The following is a 23,742-nucleotide window of genomic DNA, read 5'->3' on the forward strand; positions in this document are numbered from 1 at the left end:
AAAAAAAAAAAAAAAAAAAAAAAAAAAAAAATAAAGTTCTTTTTTATACTAATATTATAAAAGGGAAAGATTTGTAGTTTTAGATTTTTGTATGTATTAGATTTACGCGAAACTACTGGGCCGATATTAAAAATTCTTTCACTATTAAAAAGGCAATTTATCTGTAAGTAAGATAGGCTGTGTTTTGTATTATTTTTTAATTTTACTCGGACGAAGTCGCGAGCAACGGTTAGTTAAGATATACTTTACAAACCTACAGAAATGCATGAATTAAAACACTATGAATGTCACTAATTTGATATATCTTACTAATAATATAAACGTAAATGTTTTGATGGATATTTGTTAGTTTGCCACCTAAACAGCTGATCGTATCTCATTGAAATTAGGCATAGATGTAGACCATAATTTACACTTGTTTACTGGTGACTTAACTCATTAAGCATTAACAGATGTGTGCCATTAAGCCTTTATAGATTTTTTTTATAATACAAGGTGGCAAACTCGCAAGCGGCCACCTAAATCCACCGAAATGGAAAGCGACCGCTGCCCATAAACATCCGCTCCGCAAATGCAGATGCGCTGCCTACCCTTAATTGACGGAGGAGACGCAGATAAAGAGGACATTTCCCCTTCCCATGCGTCTTCTCCACCGTCAAATCCACTTATCCTTCCCATCCTTTCCTCTGAAGAAAAGGGTAGAAAGGGAAAGGGACTATAATTATGCCTCCGGCACCACATTCATCAGACGAAATGCGGAATTTCTTCCACTTAACGCCAGTTTTCTGTGTGGTCGTGGTATTTCACCGGGCGAGCCGGCCCATTGGTGCGAAGATGTTAAAGCGGGCTCTGCCACTGTTAGAATACAGCTATATGATTCAGATTTGATCTAGAAATCCAGTTTGTCAGAAAGCTGGTACGTTAAACTGGTAAGAAATTCACTCTTAATTTATTTAATCTACTAATAATTTCAAACATTTTGACGGCACAAGGTCATCGGGACCCCACGCAGTGTTCCCCGCATCGATAGACGCAATAGTTGGAATTTGCAGCAACATTACCACATGTGGCAATATACAATTGGCCGTAACAAATGCACAGTCAATCGTCACGTGTCACAATAATAGACCGTACTGGCCAGTTATAGGAAACATGACAACAATGGCTACTATTCAATACAATCCCGTTATACAACTTACTACAATACTACGAATACATGCAATATAAAGTAGTAGAAGTGTTCGGCTCCACTCGGATTAGCGGATGAAAGTTCCTTCTGAATTATTTACGACATCTATCAAGGGAAGTGCTGTAAAGAATTGTTTGGAGATCTTGTTGCCGAGTTCCTGCATTAGAACTAACAGACAGTAAGATTTTCTCGTAACCTACAGTCGATCTGTGGATTGATCTGTTCTAAAGAAGCGAGCATATCACCTTGTCAAAGACCGGCAACGTATCTGCTGATGATCGTTTGCTTCCTTCATCATCATCATCTCCTTATCCTACTCCCGTAGGGTCGGCGCAACAGGTTTTTGTCCTCCACATAACTCTATCATACGTCATCTCAGTCATCACTCCCTTTTTGATCATGTCACCTTTTACACAATCCATCCATCTCTTTCTAGGTCTACCTCTACCGATGTACCCTTCCACACTCATAACTAACGTTCTCCTTGTTCCTTCTCTTATAAAAAAGCATACGGCCAGTACAGACGGAACTGCCCTATTAGGGAAGTTCTCTCCACTATTCATTAAAGACAGAAAAGGTACATCCAAGTCTGTTGTCATGACAATTATTATGCAACAAAAATCATCTCTTAAAAGCCTGTAATGTAAGAAAGTATGACAACATAAGATTACAAAGCGATATTAACCGTAGAACTTTCACTGTCGATGTTAGGTGAAACTATCTCGTCTCTATACAAGAGGAAGGTAAATCAAATACTTCACTAAAACGCATTTAAATCTCCAATACTGGCTTCAAGCGTGAAACGGCTATTTGTTGTTGTGTTGTTCAATTTATAATAGTAAGTGACATTTGTTGAAAAGTAGAGAGTTATTTGGAGAAAGCAAAACTGTAATGTAATTAATAAAATCTAAACATGTAAGATCTGACAAATAGTATTATTACACACTAGTTGTTGCTTGTTACTTTATCCGCGTGAAATTAATGAATAAACAAAAAATGCAGCCTATGTTACTTACAGATAAATTACCTTCCTTAACGGTGGAAGAATTAAAATCGGTCCAGTAGTTTTTGAGTTATTTTAATACGTACAAAAATACAAATCTTTATAGTATAGATTGTATAAAACGTCCCCATTACTAAAACACAATATTCTAAAACTCTCTTTCCTACGTTAGCAATTTTAGGAACAATATTTGTCGTACGTTACGGACGGTACAGACAAACAAAGGTGTATATTTTCACTTGTGTGCAAAACTGCACAACAGTAATTAAGGGCCACCGTACTTTATGTTCTTTTTGTAGGTATCGCAGTCCCCCTGTTAGTATACGCACGAAAAAGCTATAGGACTGTCTAGACATTTTTAATGATGCTTTTTTTTTACTCAAAAGTAATATAAAGTTATAAATAAGTGGGCATTTACGATATTATATCAATCAATATCTTACTTCTTACTAATATTACAAATGTGAAGCTAAAATGTATGGATGGAAACATGCTTATTGATATATTATCTCCAAAACAACTAAACGAATCTTCTTGAAATTTATCAGAGATGTAGAACAAAGTCTGGAATTTTTGTTAAATTCCGCGCGGACGGAGTCAGGGGCGACAACTAGTTATTTAAAATGTTTATCTATAGGCTTCCAATTGGATATGAAGAACTTGTAACCTTCCATATCAATCTTCCAACACGTTAGATGAATCATTGGTAACGAATTCCATATGTTTATATGAAAAACACGTTTAATAACCAGTTTCATATTTCAATACATACGAAAATACAAATCTTTTCTCTTTATAATATCAGAATAGATTATTTAACATTGCTTATTTTACTCACTACAATGTTTTTTAGAAGTACTTTATACAATCATACACATAGTGATTTAGTTGTTCCTGAGGGAGTCCTTTTGCCAAATTATAACTAAGAGTCTACTAAAGCGGTATTTCAAAACTGTTCGACTTAGGGGCCTTCAAGAAAAGAGCGTACTCCTCCCTTAAAGGTCGGCAGCGCAACTGCAGTTCCCTTGACGTTGCACATGTTCATGGGCGTCGGATCACTTAGCATTAAGCGATCCGCTGTACGTTTGCCCCCTTCTACTATAAAAAAGTAACCACTGACAAGTGAAATAAAATTGTTTATCTCAGCATAGATATTGATCTTTTATGTATTTGTAGTTTATTGTTTGTGTTTATAAATAAAGTGATCGTACCGGATGGATAACCTTGTCGCTAGTGAATGTCAGGGTAACACGTAAGCTCTCCTTAGCACTGGTTTCTACTAACACATCTATAAAAACATATGTCCATCTCACTCACTCTGTTTGGAGTAGATTGAGATAACAATACGTTAATGTAAGAGCAACCTTCAGTATTGCATACAATATTATTTCTTAGTAATGTTATAATTGCTAAAGTTTAGATGGTTGTTTGTTAGAGTTTGTAGCCTAAACGGCTGAACGGATCTTGACGAAATTTCGCATAGACGTAAAGAACAGTCTGGAAGAACACATAGACTACTTGCTTCTGTTTTGTTTTTAATTCCACGCGGACGGTCTCGGGCGAAAGCTAATATTAAAATGAAGCTCGTAAAATAATTGCGTAGAATGAATTAAAAAAAACTCCTCTCTCGTATATACCTAGTAATGTTTACAAAAGTAATAGATAAAGCATGTTTTAATTAACGCATAGATACTAGTACGCATGTTGAACAGGGAAACGACGAGCGCACATTTCTCATTCCACAGACGTCATTTCCCCGTACAACACTTTCGCCAATACGCGAACGCCACAGATCCATCACTAAACCGCTTTAGTTTTGTGCAAGATGGTTGTTTATTTTGAACAAAAACATTTGAATAAAATTTTGAAGTTTTCGAGCCAAGGCTTCTACAAATTTTAGTAAATAAGTGTCAAGATATAATGATTTAAATATAAAAAAAGTAACATCCTATATATAAGTTTAAGACATACTATGTCGAAGAATTATATTAACTTTATTATTTAAAACTCATAATTCAGCGGGGTTGCTGCGATACGAAAACAATAATATGTATGCGAAGCCAAATTCATCCATAAAACAAAGGACAGTCAGTTCAAATTCGAGTGTAACTTTTTATAAAAGTATACCCGTACAGCGTTGTAACTACGTGAAAGTGAAGTTACAATGAAATTGGTGAAAATATTTCTACCACTAATTACGTGCATCTGATGCAATTAGGGTTACCACAAACAAAAAATCCAAGGTCATTTTCCTTTTGAAGTGCACGATGTTAAACATTTTAAGTTTATTTTTAAATTATTTTAGCTGTAAACTAGATTTTTTCATATTGGTGTGTTAATGACTAATGAGAAAAATACCCAATATAAGATATTTAATTTACATATTTTGATACTGTGAAACATTATGAAAAAACAAAGCGAGACTATATCCCATTTTACAAAATCATAGTCACCCTACTCATCAAAAACAGCCGGATTGTTAAAGTGCGATTTAATTATAATTACGAGTGCATCTTTTATAACGTAACGAGTTATAGACATTCTGCTAATTAGTGAACACAGTCACTACACTTGTATAACAAATTTGGTTTTCTTTTCTCTTGTATATTTTCATGCTATCAAACTTAGGGGGTAAATAAATTGGAAAAAACCGTTATGCGGGAAAGGGACCAAAACTAGAGGCTAATAGCAAAGAAGTAAGATTGCCATGGTAACGATAATCTTTTCCCAATGTTAAAGGCCTTCGTTATCATTTGTTCATTTGGATTTTGACATTTGTAATCAACAATTTTAGAAATGTACTTATTATTTCAAACGGATGAATCTGTACGAAACAGCTAGTTCATTATAAAATTTGACATCTATCAGATTGTAAACAAGGCTTACGAAGCAATGTATATAAGATTCGTTTAAGTTTTTGGCCTCTATCCTCTGCATCATGGTTACACTATAAAATTTTACAAATTAGTTGTATAAATTGAGCAAATGCATTTTAATTTTTCGTCTGGCACGCAAACCCGTTTATATTCAGTTTAAATCATTTATATTGAAAAGTGATATCTTAGCACCGGATGATGCTAGGAAATTTAAATAAATTTATAATATAGTTATAATATAAATGACGCAACAATCAATAAAAAATATTATGCAACTTAATTTTAAGAATTGTATATCTATCTATACTATTATATTAAAGCGTAAACACACAGTTCTTTGTTGCCTAAGATGTCAGGAATTACAGCATATTTTTGAATAATACTTTTTTTTAATAAAAAGCCCTACACTTACGTCACGCTTAAGGCTATATAATTTCACGCCATTAAAGTTAGGGGTAAATATTTTGGATAAAAACCCTAATGTGGGAAAGAGACCATAAGTTGCTGCCAACATCAAGGAAGCAAGATTGCCGAGGTTTGTCATGTCATGTCATTTTGACATTTGCTATCATATCAATAGTAATAAAATTTTCATAATTTCATGCGGATGAAGCCGCACGGGAACAGCTAGTCTATAATAAAATTATAAAGAGGAAATATTTTGTTTTTATATGTATCAAAACAACTCAAAAACTACAGCACCGATATTTTTAGTATTTCTTAATTTAACGCGGGCAAAGTTGTGAGCAACAGCTAGGAATTATATTATTATAGCTTTCGCCTGCGACTTCGTCAGCGTGGAAAAAGAACAAAAGTGAGTAGCCTATGTGTTCTTGAAGACTATGCTCTACGTCTATGCCAAATTTCATTTAGTTCCGTTCAGCCTTTTAGGCTATAAACTCTAACAAACATCCATCCATCTAAACTTTCGCATTTATAATATTACTTAGAAGTTGGATTTTGACTTTTGATGTATTGGTTTTTACGTATTTTTCTATTTTTTAAGACTACAGTGTAGTTTAGTCTTTTAATTTTTGAAGGCACACTCACAAATATGATCCAATGTGCTGTATAATTAAATCTTTTTTATACTATTCTGTAGTCTTTTCTAATTTGCATTTCCGCATCAATATTATCTTTTACCCAAATCCTTTGCGTATTTAATAACGAGTATTATTAACAAACCTATATTGATTATGTTTACGACTGATAATAAAAGTGGTGCGTCTCGACTGGTGACACACGATAACAAGTTTAAGGTAAGTAAACAATTGAAGATAAGATATAGTTCTAAGAAAGCTATTTTAGAAGTAAATAGGGTTTTATACAATACTTTCCTACTAAGATAGGAAAGCAAGAACTTTAGGTATTACGAGATTCAAACTTAATAGTGGCTTGTTAATAAGTAAGCGCGTTTGCTAATAGGTCCGAAATAGGACCACTGTTGACAAAGGAAGACGTAGCCGTGAGTCCTGCGCAATTGTTGCAAAATTGCGAGCACCTGCAATTTTTGAAATGAATGTGTGAAACGATTCCTTCATGATAAAAAGTTAATCACGCGATTTTGAGCTAAACTATTTAACTACGCCGTAGTCTTTGACTCCATAAATTAAACAAATTGGGACCCACCTGCAATCACTACCTTTCAGATAAAAAAGAATTATCAAAATCGGTCCATTAGCAGCGGAGTTATGCCGTAACATACATAAAAAACATACAGACAAATTGAGTACCTCCTTCTTTTGGGAAGTCGGTCAAAAAGAAGCATATACTTTAGGTAGGGTCAAACGTGCACTTTTAGTCATCATAATGGCGTGCGATAAGCACTGTAACGCACGAGGTCCATTAGTCGTCAGCAACGCGCGACGCGATAAGTCTTATTGTTATGCGTATTTAGAGCAGAAATACATGTAAAATGTATTTAACATGTACTTCGGTCCGTCAATTTTAAAATTCGTTGTCATCTGTCATATTTTGGCGCCATTCTGTCGTAGACAAGTAACAGAATGTCACTTTCACCAATTTAAAAAAGTTATTACATTTAAAAAAGTACAAATTTAGCGTATGTTACTCACAGATAAATTTCCTTTCTAACGTGAAAGTACTTTTAAAATCGGCCCAGTAGTTTTTGGGCCTATTCATTACAATCAACCAAAGTTTTTCTCTTTATAACATTAGTATACAAATGTGTATGAACTTTTCATTAAAAAAACATGTTTGAATTTGTATTCATGTTAAAATGAGAAAGTAATATTATCACATCGATTAATAAATAAATCACCACTAAAAGATTATTAAAAAACAATATCAGGTCAAAATCAACTAACACTTTTACTGAATAAACCATTAAAGTAAACAACTATAGCCGACAGGCGGATTCTTTTATAAACTAGTTATTTACAATATAAAAATAATTATTAATAATATAAATCACTTTGAGAAAGCTGTAATAGACACGCTAATGGCAGTTTAAATTTCGAGACCATAATTTATTTCTAAACGTTTATAACTCTGCAATCAATGTCATTTACCTCGCTAATTGTCTATGGTTGATGGCTGGATGTTGCCAGTTTTGACAGCTCGAATAATTTAAAAGTAAAAGTTACATAAGATGGCGGCGTATATTGGTTCTAACTTCTCAACGTCTCGTCGCAACTATATGATAAATGAATCACATATATTTATGTAAAATACATTTAAATAAATTATAATATGTTTTAATCAACTATCCGCTTTCATAACAGGATAATAACAATCTAATAAACAAACATTTATAGTTGGGCCCGGTACACATTTTCAATTTACTGTACAGTCGCACAGCTAAAGCTGTATGCTCAACTGAGAACTGCACAGTTTAACTGACAGTCCTATTTTATCAACACACTTTAGTTTTACCTGTACATTTAACAGGCTTTAAGCAGCATTTGCTGACTATCTGACTTACTTCTTACTTCATGAGTTTATATACACCTAAGTAGTGATCTAAGCTCGGTTCATTAAACAAATATTATCTATACAATTACCAATGTACTCGTAAAAAATTATAACCTCACTTTTACTGTCATTTTATTTTCCCATATATTCCCATTGTATTGCAACGAAATGAAAGTGGTCTTACCCGTGATTCAACTAACAGCTTGTTTTATAAATTTAATGCGTTCAAGCATACTTTGGTTAAAAACGCCAAAATATGTACGGACATACTCGTACATAACTTAAAGTCGGATTTTACATGTACCCTAAAATGGTCATCGCCCGGACAAACCAGTTCATTAATTTTGACACACCGCATATAAGGCAACTCGAAAATCTAAATAGATTTTTGACTCGTGCGTTAAATGGTCAATTAAATGAATAATTCTAATTTAAAATCGTATTAAAATCGATTTAAAACACTCGTACTTTACGACTATTAATTAACGATTGATTTTTGTGATTCGTTTAAAAACTCACGATTACCTGATAAAGGGGAGTTTTTAACAATTAATAAAATTATTATGATACCTATTAACAACACACCATTCCCTGTCTCTTTCATTCTTTACAAAAAATAGAGATAACAATGTTTTGTACAGTTATATCATCAGGGAACCCACTACTAATCTGTATAAATGGATAGGCGATTGGAAAACTCTTCATTGCAACCGTCAGCTACAAAATGCAGAAAATCAAACAAGCGCAGTATAGCCTGTTCATCTATAGAGGTCAGTGGTAACTCACTGGTTAGTTGCATTCTAACAGTGCTAGTGTTTCTAATATCTTCGACCTTCCATGTAATGTAAAGAAGTGTCCATGTTTTGTTAAGCTTTGAACTAGGCCAACGAGATTAGAGAAATAATGCAAACTAACCTTGCTTTAATTATTTACCATTACCATATGTAATAAATTAATTTCTTTGTATTTAACTTAATATAAATACCATTTGTATAACGTTCAAAAGATAATTTGGCAACGTCACGGATTAGGTCAAAACAACTAAGTTTTCAAACATATTTTCCTCCTCGTTGACCATATTAGCGAAAATAATTCATTTAGGTACTCATATTAATTACATGAGTAATTTAAAACATAAATAACAACATCCTGTATAAGTTTTCTGCATTCATGTGCAAAATGACAGGTTGCAAGCAACATATTTGTCGATGTTTTGTATGGTAAGGAAGACATCTGTTGTTAACTCTCACCATACCATTACAGAATGTAAAAAAAGTACGAGTATGTTTTACGTAAACAGATCATATGAACAAGCTGTCGCCGCGACTCCATCCGTAAATAAAAAAACAATTAGTAGGGTGTTCTTGACTTCTGAATCTATGCTAAATTTCGACGAGATCTGTTAAGCCGTTCTAGAGATATGCAGACAAACATCCATTTAAACTTTCGCTTTTATAATATTAGTAAGAAATTAACAAGATAAACACTCTTACGTATTCTTTCTTCTTCTTAAACCTTCCAGAAACTTCATTTATATTCCATGGTGTGTTTATTTGTAATTTACTTGATACCAAATAGTATAATATCTATAGAAACCTTTACAATTACTGTAACATTTACCTTAAAGCTTATAATTTGTCATTGAACAAAGACAAACAGACTTAGTTCAAATAAAACCAATTAACAGAAGCCATATCATCAGAAATCGCAAAATCAGTTGACCAGTTTCCATTTAATATCCAATATTCATAAATCTCCAAAAGACATTTGGATATTTACCACTAGCTGTTGCTCGCGACTTCGCCCGTGATATTAAAAAATAATAAAAATACAGCCTATATTACTCACAGATAATTAACCTTTCCAATTTTGAAAGAATTTTTGAATTCGTCCCAGTAGTTTTTGCGTTATTCGAATACATACAAAAATACAAATCTTCTCTCTTTATATTAGTATAGATAACTGTCCCAGCTGTCAGAATACACCCTCTTATTGTTACATAATTATCGATACATTAATAAACTATCGACTAAACTACATGACGTTTAAACCCGAGGTATGTTAATATACCAGTTTCTACGTAACCGAAGTCACAGGAGCTTATCGTAAATTGGTATTCAACTCACCAACTTCCCGTTGTTGGTTACATCAGTTACATAAGCACGGGAAAGCGAACGCCATTTAAAATAATCAACTTAAAGTAAACTTAGGGTCGTCACATATTTGACATCAACATGGTATTCGGTTATGTTCATCATCATTACCAGACCACTGAACGTCCCCACCGAGGGGCTCGGAGCTTACCCTAAGTTAAGGTGACAACAACGCTGGCTCATTGCGGGTTGACTTCACACATATCTTTGAATTTCTTTGCTAATATGTGCAGGTCATCACGATGTTTGTCTTCACCGTAAGAACGTGGGGTAAGTTATGTATATATGAAAATTCGAAAAATCGAAAATAACACGGCGGGATTCGAACTCAAGACCTGTAGATTAGAAGTCAAGTGCTTAAACCACTGAGCCAAGGCATTCGGTTATATTACTTGAGGATAAAAAACAAATTAAGTTAAAATTAAATGTAATAAAATTCTCTAAATCCTTTTAATTCTGTATGAAAAAGTATCAAATAAAGTCGACTTCAAATATTTAAATCCTTTTAAAATTCTTGGTATGTCCAGAATTAATATAAGGTTTAAATATACACTGAGCATAAAGGCAAAAAACATTGTTTATTATTCAAAGCACAGTGTTTGTGTAAACCGCACATACACCATTTCCTGTCATTCAAATCACGGAATATTTTAAATAACTGTCTAAATGGTCACTAAGGGTTCCTTTAGTATAGCACAATAAATATTGATTTAGTTTGTACTTGTTTGCAAAGGAGCTAATGTGACTGGATTGTGGCAGTGAGTATTTTAAAAACACAAACAAGTGCTTAATTTTAAATGTATGAAAACAAACCATTTCACATTTCGTTGCGTAACTTCCATTCGAATGGAGTTCAGACGATAGGTATTCGATGACAATGGATCCGATAAGATTGAAAGGCAGCGTAGTAACAAAGCAACAATCTTTGGGACAATATTTGAGGCGACAATTTGTTGAACAAAGCCAGCCCGCAAGCAATACCGGCTCAAGCAAGAGAGCGGGACAGCGCCCATAAATGCCATATCGATAGGGTGACCATCATGTAATATTAGGACAAAAATGTCTTTTTCCACGTTACCTAGGAATCAACCTTTAAAATAAGATGTAAAACAGCTATAGATATACAAAATTGATAAAAAAATCGATTTCATTTAGTGAAATTCAAGAGAAATTACCTTGACCAAATAAATAATCTCAACAAGAAAGTAGAAATTCTATTCAACTAGTGTACACTTCAAGGTTATCTAAATCTCAACTGAGATAAATATAGTCACATGATTTTACATATCATGTGACCTTTGTTTTTGACCGACTTTCCAAAAGAAGGAAGTACTCAATTCGTCTGTATGTTTTTTTTTTAAGTTTTTTGATGTATGAAGAGCAGACTTTGTCAGTGCACCTACACCATAGGCATCGCAGGGATAGCACACGTAGACTAAGCTACGATAAATCCCCCCTTTCCCAGAGAATAAAAATGTAAAGCAGATATAAAAACAACTTCGAATAACACCATATTAGTCGATAGTAGACCCCCTATACCTAACTTTGCCTAGATCTAAAAATAAAGAAATAAAGATACACCCGCCACCCAGGTCCCTAACTTAAAATGTGTTAGGGGAACAAGAGGGCGGCCCGAAGCCGTCGTAAAAAAAATGAGCTAGCGATGCCTATAGGTTACACCTATGCCTATGATTGCGTAAAAGACTGTTTTGGTAAGATTTCATAATCCGTTATATTGCCCATCTTTAAATAAGCTTGAATTTAACTTGCCCCAGAATTCTTTATTCTTTGTTTAAGAATAAAATAAGAGTGTACTTTAAAGTACTAAAGATGTCAGGGCTGTCATATTTAAATGATGTCGTTCCTTGACTTCTTTAAAACCATTGTCGCAGATAAATCTTTAAAGTAAAACAATTTATCAACTTTCACTATCTTATCAGTCACCTGTCTGTTTGTAAGTCATGGCTGATGTTCTCATTTTTGTTTTTAAATAGATAAATGTAAAAGTTTTTTTTTTCTTTAAGTTTAAAATGTAGATTGAAACAATAGAATAAAATTTTCAGTAAAAAAGCACACATTGACAAGGAAATAGCTACAAACCAATATTTTATCAAAATAATTTCATTTAATCAGGACTGTCTGACATCTACTAATTAGAAGGCTACCCTAGCATTACAAAATAAACCCAACGCAACGCAGCATGCTTTGTCTCACTGCAAGTTATTCATTTTAAACCCTATTCCCTTTGTCATAAAGATTAATATCACTTAAACAGTACCACAATTGCGCTAATATTTACTTCGGAGCTGTTCACGAAGAATTCTACCCTTGAACCTAAAACAAAGAATGTTCTCATTGAAATTGAAAGTACTCTTGACTATTTTTAAATGTGTACATAGCCTTATTTAACGCTATATAGCGGCATGGTTTACAACGATATATTAACCATTCCAATATGGTAAACATTCTTTATTGATGAAAAATACCCATTACTACAGGGTTAGTAGTAACCCTATAAACGTATAAACAATATGCACTATTCACACGAAGGTAGAATAGGCGGACCAACACAGTGCACTATTGCTATTGTTCAACACGCAGACTAAACAGATAGTGTGCGTGGAAATATTACCAGTACGTTACGTTACTATTTCTTCCCTCGTGTGAAAACATCTTAATATATCGTTTTCAAATCTCAAGTCAGTCCGACATCCACATTATCTTATCAATCGTAATCTCCAACTAATAACGCATGTTTACGAAAACACCCTATTTGTTCACTCATGAGATAAAGTCGGGTATTTACTGCAATTCGGTAAATTATATGACACATTCAAATATAAACATTGATTACTAATAATGTTATCTAAATTATAAAAATACTAAAAACACAGTTCGCAAAATCCGGTAATCGGAATCGGAAATTTTATCTATGACACTAATATTTTTTATGCCTTTTTATACAACATTTAAATTCAAACAGTGGCTTTTCGGAACACCCATTTAAAAGTACCTTATCAACCTTATTTCCTTTGGGAAAAGAGATAAGAGAATATAGGTACTAGCTTTCGCCCGTGACTCCGTTTGAGTCGTATTAAAAATGACAAAAGCGTGTACCCTGTGTTCTTAGGATATAATAGGATGAAAGTTGGCATAGATATCCTAACTTTCGTCGAGATTCATCCAGTTCATTTCAGTTTCTTGTCTATGGCACTCTCTTAGCGGATTGGGCCAGTGTCGAGTGGACCATCCATCCATCCTATAGTTTTTTCCTTTATAATAATAATATAGAAATATAAGAACGCATACAATGTTGTTTAAAACCTTGAAATAGTCCTATATGACAAACGCTAACGCAGTTAATTTCCTTGTTATAATGCGACAAACGCAATATGCATTAACAAAGGAATAAATCGGACCTGTTATAATATCTTATAAATGAATATGTTGATGATATAATATTTACTCGCATTAAATACGAATAAATATCGATTCTATGCGATATCGATAATCGAAATTCTCTTTGTGTTATGTCCGGACTATTCAAATGTAAGGGAAATCGTTGGGCTTCTTCTTTCATACATACAAAATACCTTAAAATGCTGTAATGTTACACACATCAATAGCACGTTACAAAGTCAATGTTACATAATCGCGTTGTAACAAGCTCGGATTAAATGTAACAATTTGTATTTGATACGCGCACACGTGACCTGAATGTAATTGGTCATTTCCAACTGTGTTACTTTATGCCGATAAAAATGTGTTACAATTTCGCAACACCAGCTATGCGAAATCTAGAATTTATTTTTTAAACTCGAATGGTATTAATTTATCACGTTTTGCTGCGAGAAGCCAAATACAAACGCTCAGTTCCGAACAGACTGTTCAGTTATAAATGCGTATGTAGGTATAAATTTAACTATATATAGTCCAATTGACAGTTAACTTATTAATATTTTAAACAACGGCGGATCCAGGGGGGGTCATAGGGGTCATGACCCCCCCCCCCCTGAGCTGGTTGGTCAAAAGTTTGCAAAAATGTATTTACATATTTTGTCAAGCTCTTTACTTGACCACTATATGTGACCCCCCCCTGGCGCCAAAGCTGAATCCGCCCTTAATTACAAATGCGAAAGTATAGATGGATGGATGTTTGTTAGAGTTTGTAGCCTAAACGGTTAAATGGATCTCGATGAAATTTGGCATGGATGTATAGTCTGGAAGAATACATAGGCTACTTAGCCTTTTTTTTTAAAGCGGACGCAGTCGCGGGCGATTGCTAATAATTTATTATGTTGAGTTAAAACCAGGAGTATGTAGCTAGCTTGACCGATACGATCAGTCAGGTCGGAAATGCGAAACCATGTCAAAATTATGGCGATAAAACAATCTCTTCTGAATTTAACTATAAAAAATGTATAATATTTAGTTTTTACGTCGCAACGCAATGAAAATATCGTTTTGTGCTTTTTTAATCTCAATTGCGTAAATAATATCTGATCACATTCAGGTGTAAAGTACTCGTACTGAAGATTACAGCTTTCCCAAATCTCAACCTCGGACCAGTAACTTTAAAATGCATGTGCAGCACATCTGGACCTTGGTAACATTTGAGTAATACTTTTCTATTTAAATTAAAGTTACTAAAACAGTTTAGATCAAACTCAAACTACTTGTACTTTAGAATAATACCAGATTTAATTAGAAGGGAATAATTTCCTCTCCATAAAATATTATTTGTTCAATTCCTAAGTTTTTGTCTTTTAAAAATAAATTATAAAAATATATCTTTGTTATTTACGTATTCTCAACCCGAGGAACTAAGTTTCTATTTACAAAAAACATTTGTAACAACATCGTGCGAAGTTTTGTTTTGGTAACGAAATCAAAAAAGGAAAGTTTATCGTATACTCACAATTCTCAACTTCAGCAGAATAAACAATAAATGTGTACAGTGTTCTCTTCACAAAACTTTAAAACACAAAAGCACACACTGATACACTTATTATCGTCTTATTTCTTCAATAATTTGAAGGCGTATTTATAAATCTAACAATTCCGTTGAATTTAAATTTACAAAACACGAGCACACGCGACGCGACTGCGCGCTCTCCGGCGACTGACAGCGAATGACGTTGACGCGTTCGTTCAGAAACGAGAAAACGCTTCCTTCGCTTTGCGGCGATATTGTTCCATTCTCAACGCAAATAAAGATAATTTCTGTATAGATTACACATTTGATGTAATCAGTAAATGTGTTTAATGCAGTAATGGTGTAAAAGTAATCACTGCGGGTAACATAAATTCTCTACATTTCCATCCGGTAATACTAACATCCTACACAACGAAATATAATGTAACTATTCCTATAGAATATGGATCCGGGTGCATACGGGTTCATTTTTTTAAGAATCGAGAAACAAACACTAAATCTATTTATAATTAAGAAAGTTAATTGTGTCAGTCATTTGGCGATTCACTAAACTAACTCCTGAATTCACGGCCTAAATAGCTTGATGAAAGGGGGCAACGAGCACCTATTTCTGTCCACCCAAATATATCAAGATAATTGCATGAACCAATTTATAAATGGATTAGAATAAAAACACCATACCCTAAAATATTAAAAATATTTTTTTACTGTAAACAATTGCAGAATAAAACCGTTACGCTTCCGCCCATTCGTGGTATATCGCGAATTTGTAACACACTGACAGATGTGTACACAGGCCTGCAATAATTTCTCTCATAAAGAACTGTATAACATCAGTTATCGTCTAACATGCAATTTTTAAAATATACTCACTGATTACACGAATGTTGCTTACGGAAAAAAAAACATTTTTTTCTCATTAGCAGTAATAAACTTCGTACCAGCTCACCATAGATATCTTTCAAGTTTAGTTTGACGGAAATTATAAAGTGTGTTCAAACATTTGCCTATTGTCATCCAACGTTTAAGCAAAGCTTATCTGAATTATATTAAAGTTACTGACCATTAGTAACAAGTTGAAAAGTTTCCGCGAAATTTTTTACCATTTGAAGTAGGTCGAACATTTTATGTAAGCTATTTATAACGAATTTAAAGTCGCTCCCATTTAAATTATGATCGATGGATCTGGATCAGGTCGTGTTTAAATCCATAATTGATGGGTTGACCGAAAAATAGTACACACAAAACACCCAAAAAGTATGGCATGTTTATACTAAAAGTACTGAACGTATGTAGACTTTATTAAAAGTCATATTTTTAAACTAACTATAACTATAAAAGTTAATTTTTATTTACATTATAAAATTGCAATCGCAAAATAACAGTCTGTTTCATTATACCACCATTATGTAATTTGAATAAAATAAAAGGAAGACGAACAGCAGCAGGTTTTTTAATCTGTGCCAAAAACATCGCGTCAAATTGCACAGGTGTTTAATTACGTACACTCCGCGTCAGAAATCTTAATTTCATCGTTTTAATTTTAATAAAATTGATTGTAAGATTGTAGACAGAATGTTACATACTGCCAGTTAGTTTGAATATTTTAAATTATAAATCAATTTAATGAAAGGTAGAATATTTGTTTCTATTTTATACTAGCTGTTCCTGTGCGACTTCATCCGCATAAATTTATGAAAATTTTATTTTATTGTTTACATGTATCAAATTATCAATTGCAAATGTCAAAATGACATGACATGGTGACAACCTTGCTTCCTTGGTGTTGGCAGCAACTTATTATTATTATTATTTATTATTATTTTGGGTGACACACTAGCAGCCAGTTAGCTGATGCGTGTGTGTTGTATAGTTGTATATTGTTATATACTTATGGTCTCTTTCCCACATTAGGGTTTTTATCCAAAATATTTACCCCCTAAGTTTAATGGCGTTAAATTATATAGCCTAAAGCGTGACACAATTGTAGGGCTTTTTATTAAAAAAAGAATTATTCAAAACCATGCTGTAATTGCTGACATCTAAGGCAACAAAGAAGTGTGTGTTTACGCTTTATTATAATAGTATAGATACTTGTGCTTGTGACACTGACTGTACTTTAAAAACAATAGTTAAAGATAAAATAACATCGTGTACAGCGTAAGTTTCGTAACGTGTTATTTAACGTTTAATAAAAATTATTTATCTTCGATATTTAACGTTGATCTGTAATATTATAACGTTCACGGACTGAAAAAGACCTAAATAATTTAAAAAAGAGTAAAAGCAAAATTCGATTTTTAGTTGTGCAACTAAACAGCTGCGAAACAATCGACAATCGCACAACAGTTGTCCGATAGTTTAGTCAACGGTGTGAGCTCGCTCTAATCGAGACATCCAGTCATAGGCATGTGACATAGCTACAGACCTCAATGATTTATATTATACAGCCACTTGAAATACAGCATGATTGGAATCACGAGTATCCATTTGCGAACATTAAACACCATCAACGAAGTCACGCTTTATTATACTTCTCTTTTTTTTTGACATGCAATTAGAGCCACATACCGCAGTGAGCCAGCGTGGTCGGCTCGAGTCCCTTCGAATCAAAAATAACAATAACAAATGAACAAACAAATAAAGTTACAATAGCGAAAATGTCGTAACCGTTTTGTCTGCAATCGGAATGTTTTTCCGCTAATGTCACCAAACAATGAGTTGACAAACCAACTGACGTCTATGGTCGAAATGTGACAGACAAGGGGATGGTGATGAAACCATTGTCTGAAAGATAAAGACTAGACTAACCATAGATTGGTGAGAGATGACCCTTGACTTGATTGTTCTCTATATTACGAAATTTTAACACTGATCATATATGACTCGTTATTGTACATGTGCAAACAATAAAAACAATTAAAGCCTTGGTAAAGACCTTCTGAAAAGGGATATACGCGCTGTTGAGTTTGTTACAACCGTGTCTACATTTAAACTTTTATAACCCTTATTTCTATAGTATTAAATACTAGAATCGTTTGCCAATCAGTATTAATATTTTTGGTTATGAGTCATTGTAATATCAAAAAATGACAAATGATTGCATATAATTTAGATGAAAATAATGTGCTTTGTCTACTGCCTAACTATATGGTTTATTTTTAAAAACATATAGGTCATTTCCGTTGATAAAAAGCACAGCTTGAATTCACCGCCGATTTATCAGTTACTGAAATGGGCGTCAGCCGCATAATACGCTCGTTCTTTGGGGAAAATACGGCTTTATTAGGCGTAGTTATGGAGGGCAGCCAACTCTCTGATCCCCTGCCCACTAGAAATGCCCGCGGTAACTGGCGCTAAAAAATTCTAGTCTACATATTTAGTCTATAATAAAGTCATATCAATAGTTCATAAGACACGCACTATTTTTCCTGTCATTATACAATCGTTGTATCTAGTCCGGGTAACAGTCCGGTTAACCGACCGACCACCGTTAACGCCGATAGCTCAGCCAGAGTGTAACGAAACGGATAATCGTTACGTGAGAATTGGACTAATAGATTACATTATTGAACTGTAACATAAAAAATAAAATATTACTATTATCTGTTGTCGATACAGATACAAAATAATGACAACCCTGTATAAAGCGAAAATTAAAAAGTTAAGAACGTTCCGTTTTTGCTCGCGGACATAATTAATCTGGCATTTCCCGCGCACCGCGCACTCTTGTCGCGTTAGTAAATAACATCGACTTTCGTGTGCGAATCTTCTAATTACTAAATAGAAAGTAGCTGCGTTATATCAAGCAATACATACTTACTGTAAAGACGGCTTGATAATTTCGTACGTTATCTTTCACATGTGAAATTCCTATTAATATTGCATTTGAGAGTTACAGTCAAGTATTTATTATACTGTATAAAACATAAACAACTAATCTTTGAACTGGGAAAATCAATTTGGCTATTATTCTTTTTTTAACGAATGGATACCGTTAATGGAAAGTCAAAAGCATTTAATTTTTATTTCTATACTATGCTATAATAATAAAACGTAAACACACACTTTGTTGCCTAAGATGTCAGCAATTACAGCATGTTTTTAAATAGTTCTTTTTTAATAATTAGCCCTACATTTACGTTTACATTTACATTTACGCTTTAGGCTATATATTTTCACGGCATTAAACTTAGGGGGTAAATATTTTGGATAAAAATCCTAATGTGGTAAAGAGACCATAAGTTGCTACCAACATCAAGGAAGCAATAGTCATTTGTGCATTTGAATTTTGACATTTCATGCGGATGAAGTCGCACTGGAACTGCTAGTTTCTTATAAATTTAAATTGAATCGGTAACTTATTTTCTTATATGTAAATAAAAACAGTTATTTTCATTTAGTATTATTGCGAAACTTCAGGAAAATTGAGAAAGTTGTACCAAGAGCGTGTTAAATAGTAACTTGTTATCAGTTTTATGTTTTTCTTTATTGTGGAATAAATATTAAAATTCTTAAGAAAATCTAAATCATAAATCAAAAAGAATTATATCACTTTTGTTAGATAAGATCATTTTCTAAATAATGTTACCAGAGAAAATCTTTACATTTAAAATTATTTTTATTTTAGCGGAATTTTAATGGAAATTATGAGATAAAGCGAAGTAAAATACGATTTTTTAATTTTGTAAGGAAAATGTTAAAAGGTTCTAAATGTTATTTTTATATAACGTATCATTGTATTGCAATTGTGAGGTATAAAAAATAATAGTTTTATTGGGTACAAGCAGATGTGAATCATAGAAAGACACGAACTTATTGGGCGCTCAATATGTAATCCACGGAACAAATACACAAATCAGAATGGTGTAATTAGTCTGTCACCAGCAATCATTGCATACCCGGTTCAAAACGTCCCTACTGTGTTACCAATACCGGCGTTAGCCCAGGGCATGTTTGAGCGACCACCCAGGGCGCTGAACAGAAAGAGGCACCAAATCTGTCAAAAGTCTGCGAATTACACAGTCCCAAATAAACCTAATAAGCCCACCCCAAAGCTGTTAAAAAAGAACAAAATTTTGCCTAGGAAGTGAAAAAGTAGTTTTACAGTTTTTGTTGCCTTTTAAATTCAGATCAGATATCCAGGTAATAAGAGTTTAACTATCTTATAAACGTACTAAGCTAGTCGATACAAATCTTAGTGTAAATCTTAAAACAGTTAAAATTAACAAGAGAAATTATGTTTAAAATGTTAAACAATTCATAACGACTGTAATGTAAGAATGTTACTACGCCCATGATGATAATTAAAAAGTATAACTAACATGTATTGAGAAATAGATATAACGAGATGAAAGTAACAACGCACATAATGAAATCCGCACGAGAACTGCCGCCGGCTGGATATCTCGACTTCGGTATGAAAGTCTCGCATAAAACTAATCTTGTTAATTAATTTTCGTGGCGAAAATAATTACTCGGCCGGTTTATTGCGGGCGCGGTAAAACTGCGATTCGTAACCACGAATTAGCGTCAATTGTAAGAATAATAAGATTCGGTCGAGTGTTTACTTAATTAGATTTGCACGCCGCAATAATCCATCTGATTTAATGCCATATTTGGAAATGACAGCTATACTCGTACAAATAGCACATGCAAATGAGATGAATTAAATTGTTTTACTACTGTTACTGTGCTGCAGTTGATTGTAATTTTAATGTAATAGTTTTAAACATTAAATATACCGTTTTGCGGAATTATTTACAAGGGTAATATAAAACGATTGATTAGAAAAGTTTAATGTATGGAAAGAAGCTATACTATAAACTATACTAAACTAAACTACAAGGGATTACGATCCATTGTAGTTTAGTTGAGTTACGACTCAACATGTCAAGTATTTAAAGATGTATAAAATAAAAAAAATCGTTTAATAATACGCCTAGATACTCTATATTCATTGATACTGCAAAATAAAAATAAATAGAAGAAATGCTTCAATATTAAAATCTTTTGGCTGTATGGTTCAAAAAACATTTTCTTGTTTTTGTTTACCTTAAAAACTTCATAATTGACAGTTGTCAAAATGGCATTGACACTTGTATCACGCGGGAAGGGGAAGTAAATAGTATTATGAAAGTTCAAGGTTAACAAAAATTTCAAGAATATATTGATAATTGGTTGATAGCTCGTTTAACCTCTAGTAGTAATTATCTAAGTATTATGTCCGGCCGTTTGTCATTCTTAAAGTCGAGTAAAGGCAAAATCATCCTTGCCACTGTGTTTGCTTTACATCTTGCAATTTACGTTGCGAAGCCGTCATATTTCAAGGACACCACTGAAAAAAAGTCCATTGAAGCACCGCCGAAGTATTTGCCATAGATCAGAATGACCTTTCGCTAGACTTGGTACGGAAACTGACAACTGTCAAAAAAATCTAATTTAATCAATACGTAAAAACTATCCATTCATGAGGTATAAAGGCGTGTTGACAGCCATTGCGCCTTATTTGATCAGAAGAGGTGCCGCAAACAACTTCGTCAGAACAATGAGTACCGGAAAACACCAGGTTTACATCACCCGATCTGATATGCCGGAATGTGGCATAGAAATACTCAAGAAACAGTAAGTTTTACATTATTCTTCATTTAAAACATCTTTAAGAAGGTTTTTTTACACGCCTGCCATCTTGTTCCTCTTTAACAAATGAATAACCTGTATAGAAGAAGTTAACATGAGTCCACAAGTTATTAATATAAAACCTTTTTGGCAGGGAGATAGAGTAACTAGTAAGATAAAATACTGATGCCTTGCTAAACAAATATTTGTACTGAGTGCACAAAGCTATCAAGGTAATAAGGTTGCATTCCAGTAATTTAAGTTAATTCATATTGACTATAAATTGTAATGAATATAAGCATAATTTTTACAACTTTCAGCTTAGATTGGTCATAAAAACACAAGTATTTTTTTGTAATTCAGTAATTTAACATTTAACTATTTTCAGGTGTGATTTAAGGATGTGGGAACAACCATCACCATGCCCAAGACAAGAATTACTGAAACATGTATCTGGTGCCAACGGAATCTACTGCTCACTCACTGATAAAATAGATAAAGAACTGCTAGATGCGGCTGGTCCTGGTCTGAAGGTGGTGGCCACCATATCTGTGGGCCATGACCATATTGATCTGGAGGAGTGTAAGAAACGAGGCATCCGGATTGGGTATACTCCAGATGTCTTGACTGATGCTACTGCTGAACTCACGGTATTCATTCATATACCTTTAAAGTCACAATACAGACCTTACAAAGTAGAAGATTGGGGCAAAAAATTATTAAATGATATATAATAGTTATTTCTTTGTGTTCATTCAACTAATGGATTTAAATAATTTTATTTGTGTCTATGGCCTTTGTGAATGTAAAATTGTGGCAACATCATTTTGCTACTTCCTTTTTGAATGGCAATAGGCATAGCTATTCATTTAGCATATTAATTTGTTTTTCTATTATAAAAGTAATCTAATATACAAAAAGTGTTATTTTTATTTTACTTTTTATGCTTTTCAGTTAGCACTCCTCTTATCCACATCAAGACGTTTACCCGAAGCGCAAAATGAAGCGAGAACTGGCGGCTGGGTATCCTGGGCTCCGACATGGATGACAGGACCAGGGCTTGCTGGTGCTACTGTAGGAATCGTTGGATACGGGAGAATAGGCCAAGCGGTCGCTAGACGTGTGAAATCTTTCAACACAGGGAAAATTCTTTACTTCAACAGAAGTGAGAGACCCGAGGCTAAAGAAGTTGGTGCAATTAAAGTTACGTTTGATGAATTGCTTACTGAGAGTGACTTCGTGATATGTTGCTGTGCATTAGTACCAGAAACTAAGGAAATATTTAACAAAGCTGCGTTTGAGAAGATGAAACAGACAGCTATTTTCGTTAACACAAGCCGAGGTGGGACTGTAGATCAGAATGCGTTGATAGAGGCTTTGCAAAATAACACTATCAGAGCTGCGGGTTTAGATGTGACCACTCCTGAACCCCTACCATTAGATAGTCCACTATTTAAGCTAGATAATTGCATTGTTCTGCCTCATATAGGTAGTGCTTCAATTGAAGCTAGGAATACAATGAGTGAGCTAACTGCACAAAACATACTTGCTGCATTAAATGATACTAAAATGCCAGCAGAAATTAAATAAATGTTATATACTGTAAATATATTTGTTATGTATAAAGTGTAGGTATAATAGCAAATGTATATTTATTATCAATCAAATTTTCGTTTTATTGCTTTAAACATTTAATTTCAACATTGGATATCATGTAATACATAAGGGACAAAAAATACAAGCCAATAGCTTACCATCATTGTCACTAGAGCATTTAGATATTGACATTTTAATTGTTTAATTAAATTAAATTAATTGAAAGCATAAAAAAAGATAATTTTTAATATAATCTGGATCAGGTAACCTTACTAATATTATAAATGCGAAAGTGGATGGATGGATATTTGTACCCAAATTAACAGAACCGAACTTGATTAAATTTCGCTCTACGGAGCGCCCATATGGGCGACGAGGCCCCTGAGCAGGGAGAACATGGTCCTGCTACGACGTGCGCAGCGGACCATGGCTCAGAG

General features: G+C 33.6%; 2 protein-coding genes across 3 annotated transcripts in view; one reads left to right on the plus strand and one right to left on the minus strand.

Annotated features, from left to right (window-relative positions):
* The window catches only part of LOC106110923 (SH2 domain-containing protein 4B-like), a 40,144-nt gene extending 24,842 nt beyond the window's left edge, over positions 1 to 15,302 (minus strand). The window contains exon 1 of one of the 2 annotated variants that reach the window (XM_013292881.1): positions 15,074 to 15,302. The gene's annotated coding sequence lies outside the window, so the exon portion shown is untranslated. Of the gene's footprint in view, positions 1 to 15,069 lie in introns of both variants that reach the window. The other variant, XM_013292882.1, reaches the window with a different exon arrangement.
* Positions 15,303 to 21,182: 5,880 nt separating this feature from the next.
* Positions 21,183 to 23,377, plus strand: LOC106110748 (glyoxylate reductase/hydroxypyruvate reductase). Its single transcript, XM_013292646.1, has 3 exons — positions 21,183 to 21,715; positions 22,098 to 22,359; positions 22,664 to 23,377. Exons 1-3 carry the CDS (start codon positions 21,561 to 21,563, stop codon positions 23,297 to 23,299), a joined length of 1,053 nt encoding a protein of 350 aa, XP_013148100.1. The 5' UTR covers positions 21,183 to 21,560; the 3' UTR covers positions 23,300 to 23,377.
* The last annotated feature ends 365 nt before the right edge of the window (positions 23,378 to 23,742 follow it).

The sequence above is a fragment of the Papilio polytes genome, unplaced genomic scaffold, assembly GCF_000836215.1.
Source record: "Papilio polytes unplaced genomic scaffold, Ppol_1.0 DF824191.1, whole genome shotgun sequence".
Taxonomy (NCBI): Eukaryota; Metazoa; Arthropoda; class Insecta; order Lepidoptera; family Papilionidae; genus Papilio; species Papilio polytes.

Excerpts from the sequence above, each read along its gene's own strand:
- LOC106110748 (XM_013292646.1), top strand. The coding sequence starts at position 21,561 with ATGAGGTATAAAGGCGTGTTGACAGCCATTGCGCCTTATTTGATCAGA. Across the intron at positions 21,716-22,097 it reads ATAGAAATACTCAAGAAACA|GTGTGATTTAAGGATGTGGG; the intron begins GTAAGTTTTACA and ends AACTATTTTCAG. Across the intron at positions 22,360-22,663 it reads ATGCTACTGCTGAACTCACG|TTAGCACTCCTCTTATCCAC; the intron begins GTATTCATTCAT and ends TATGCTTTTCAG.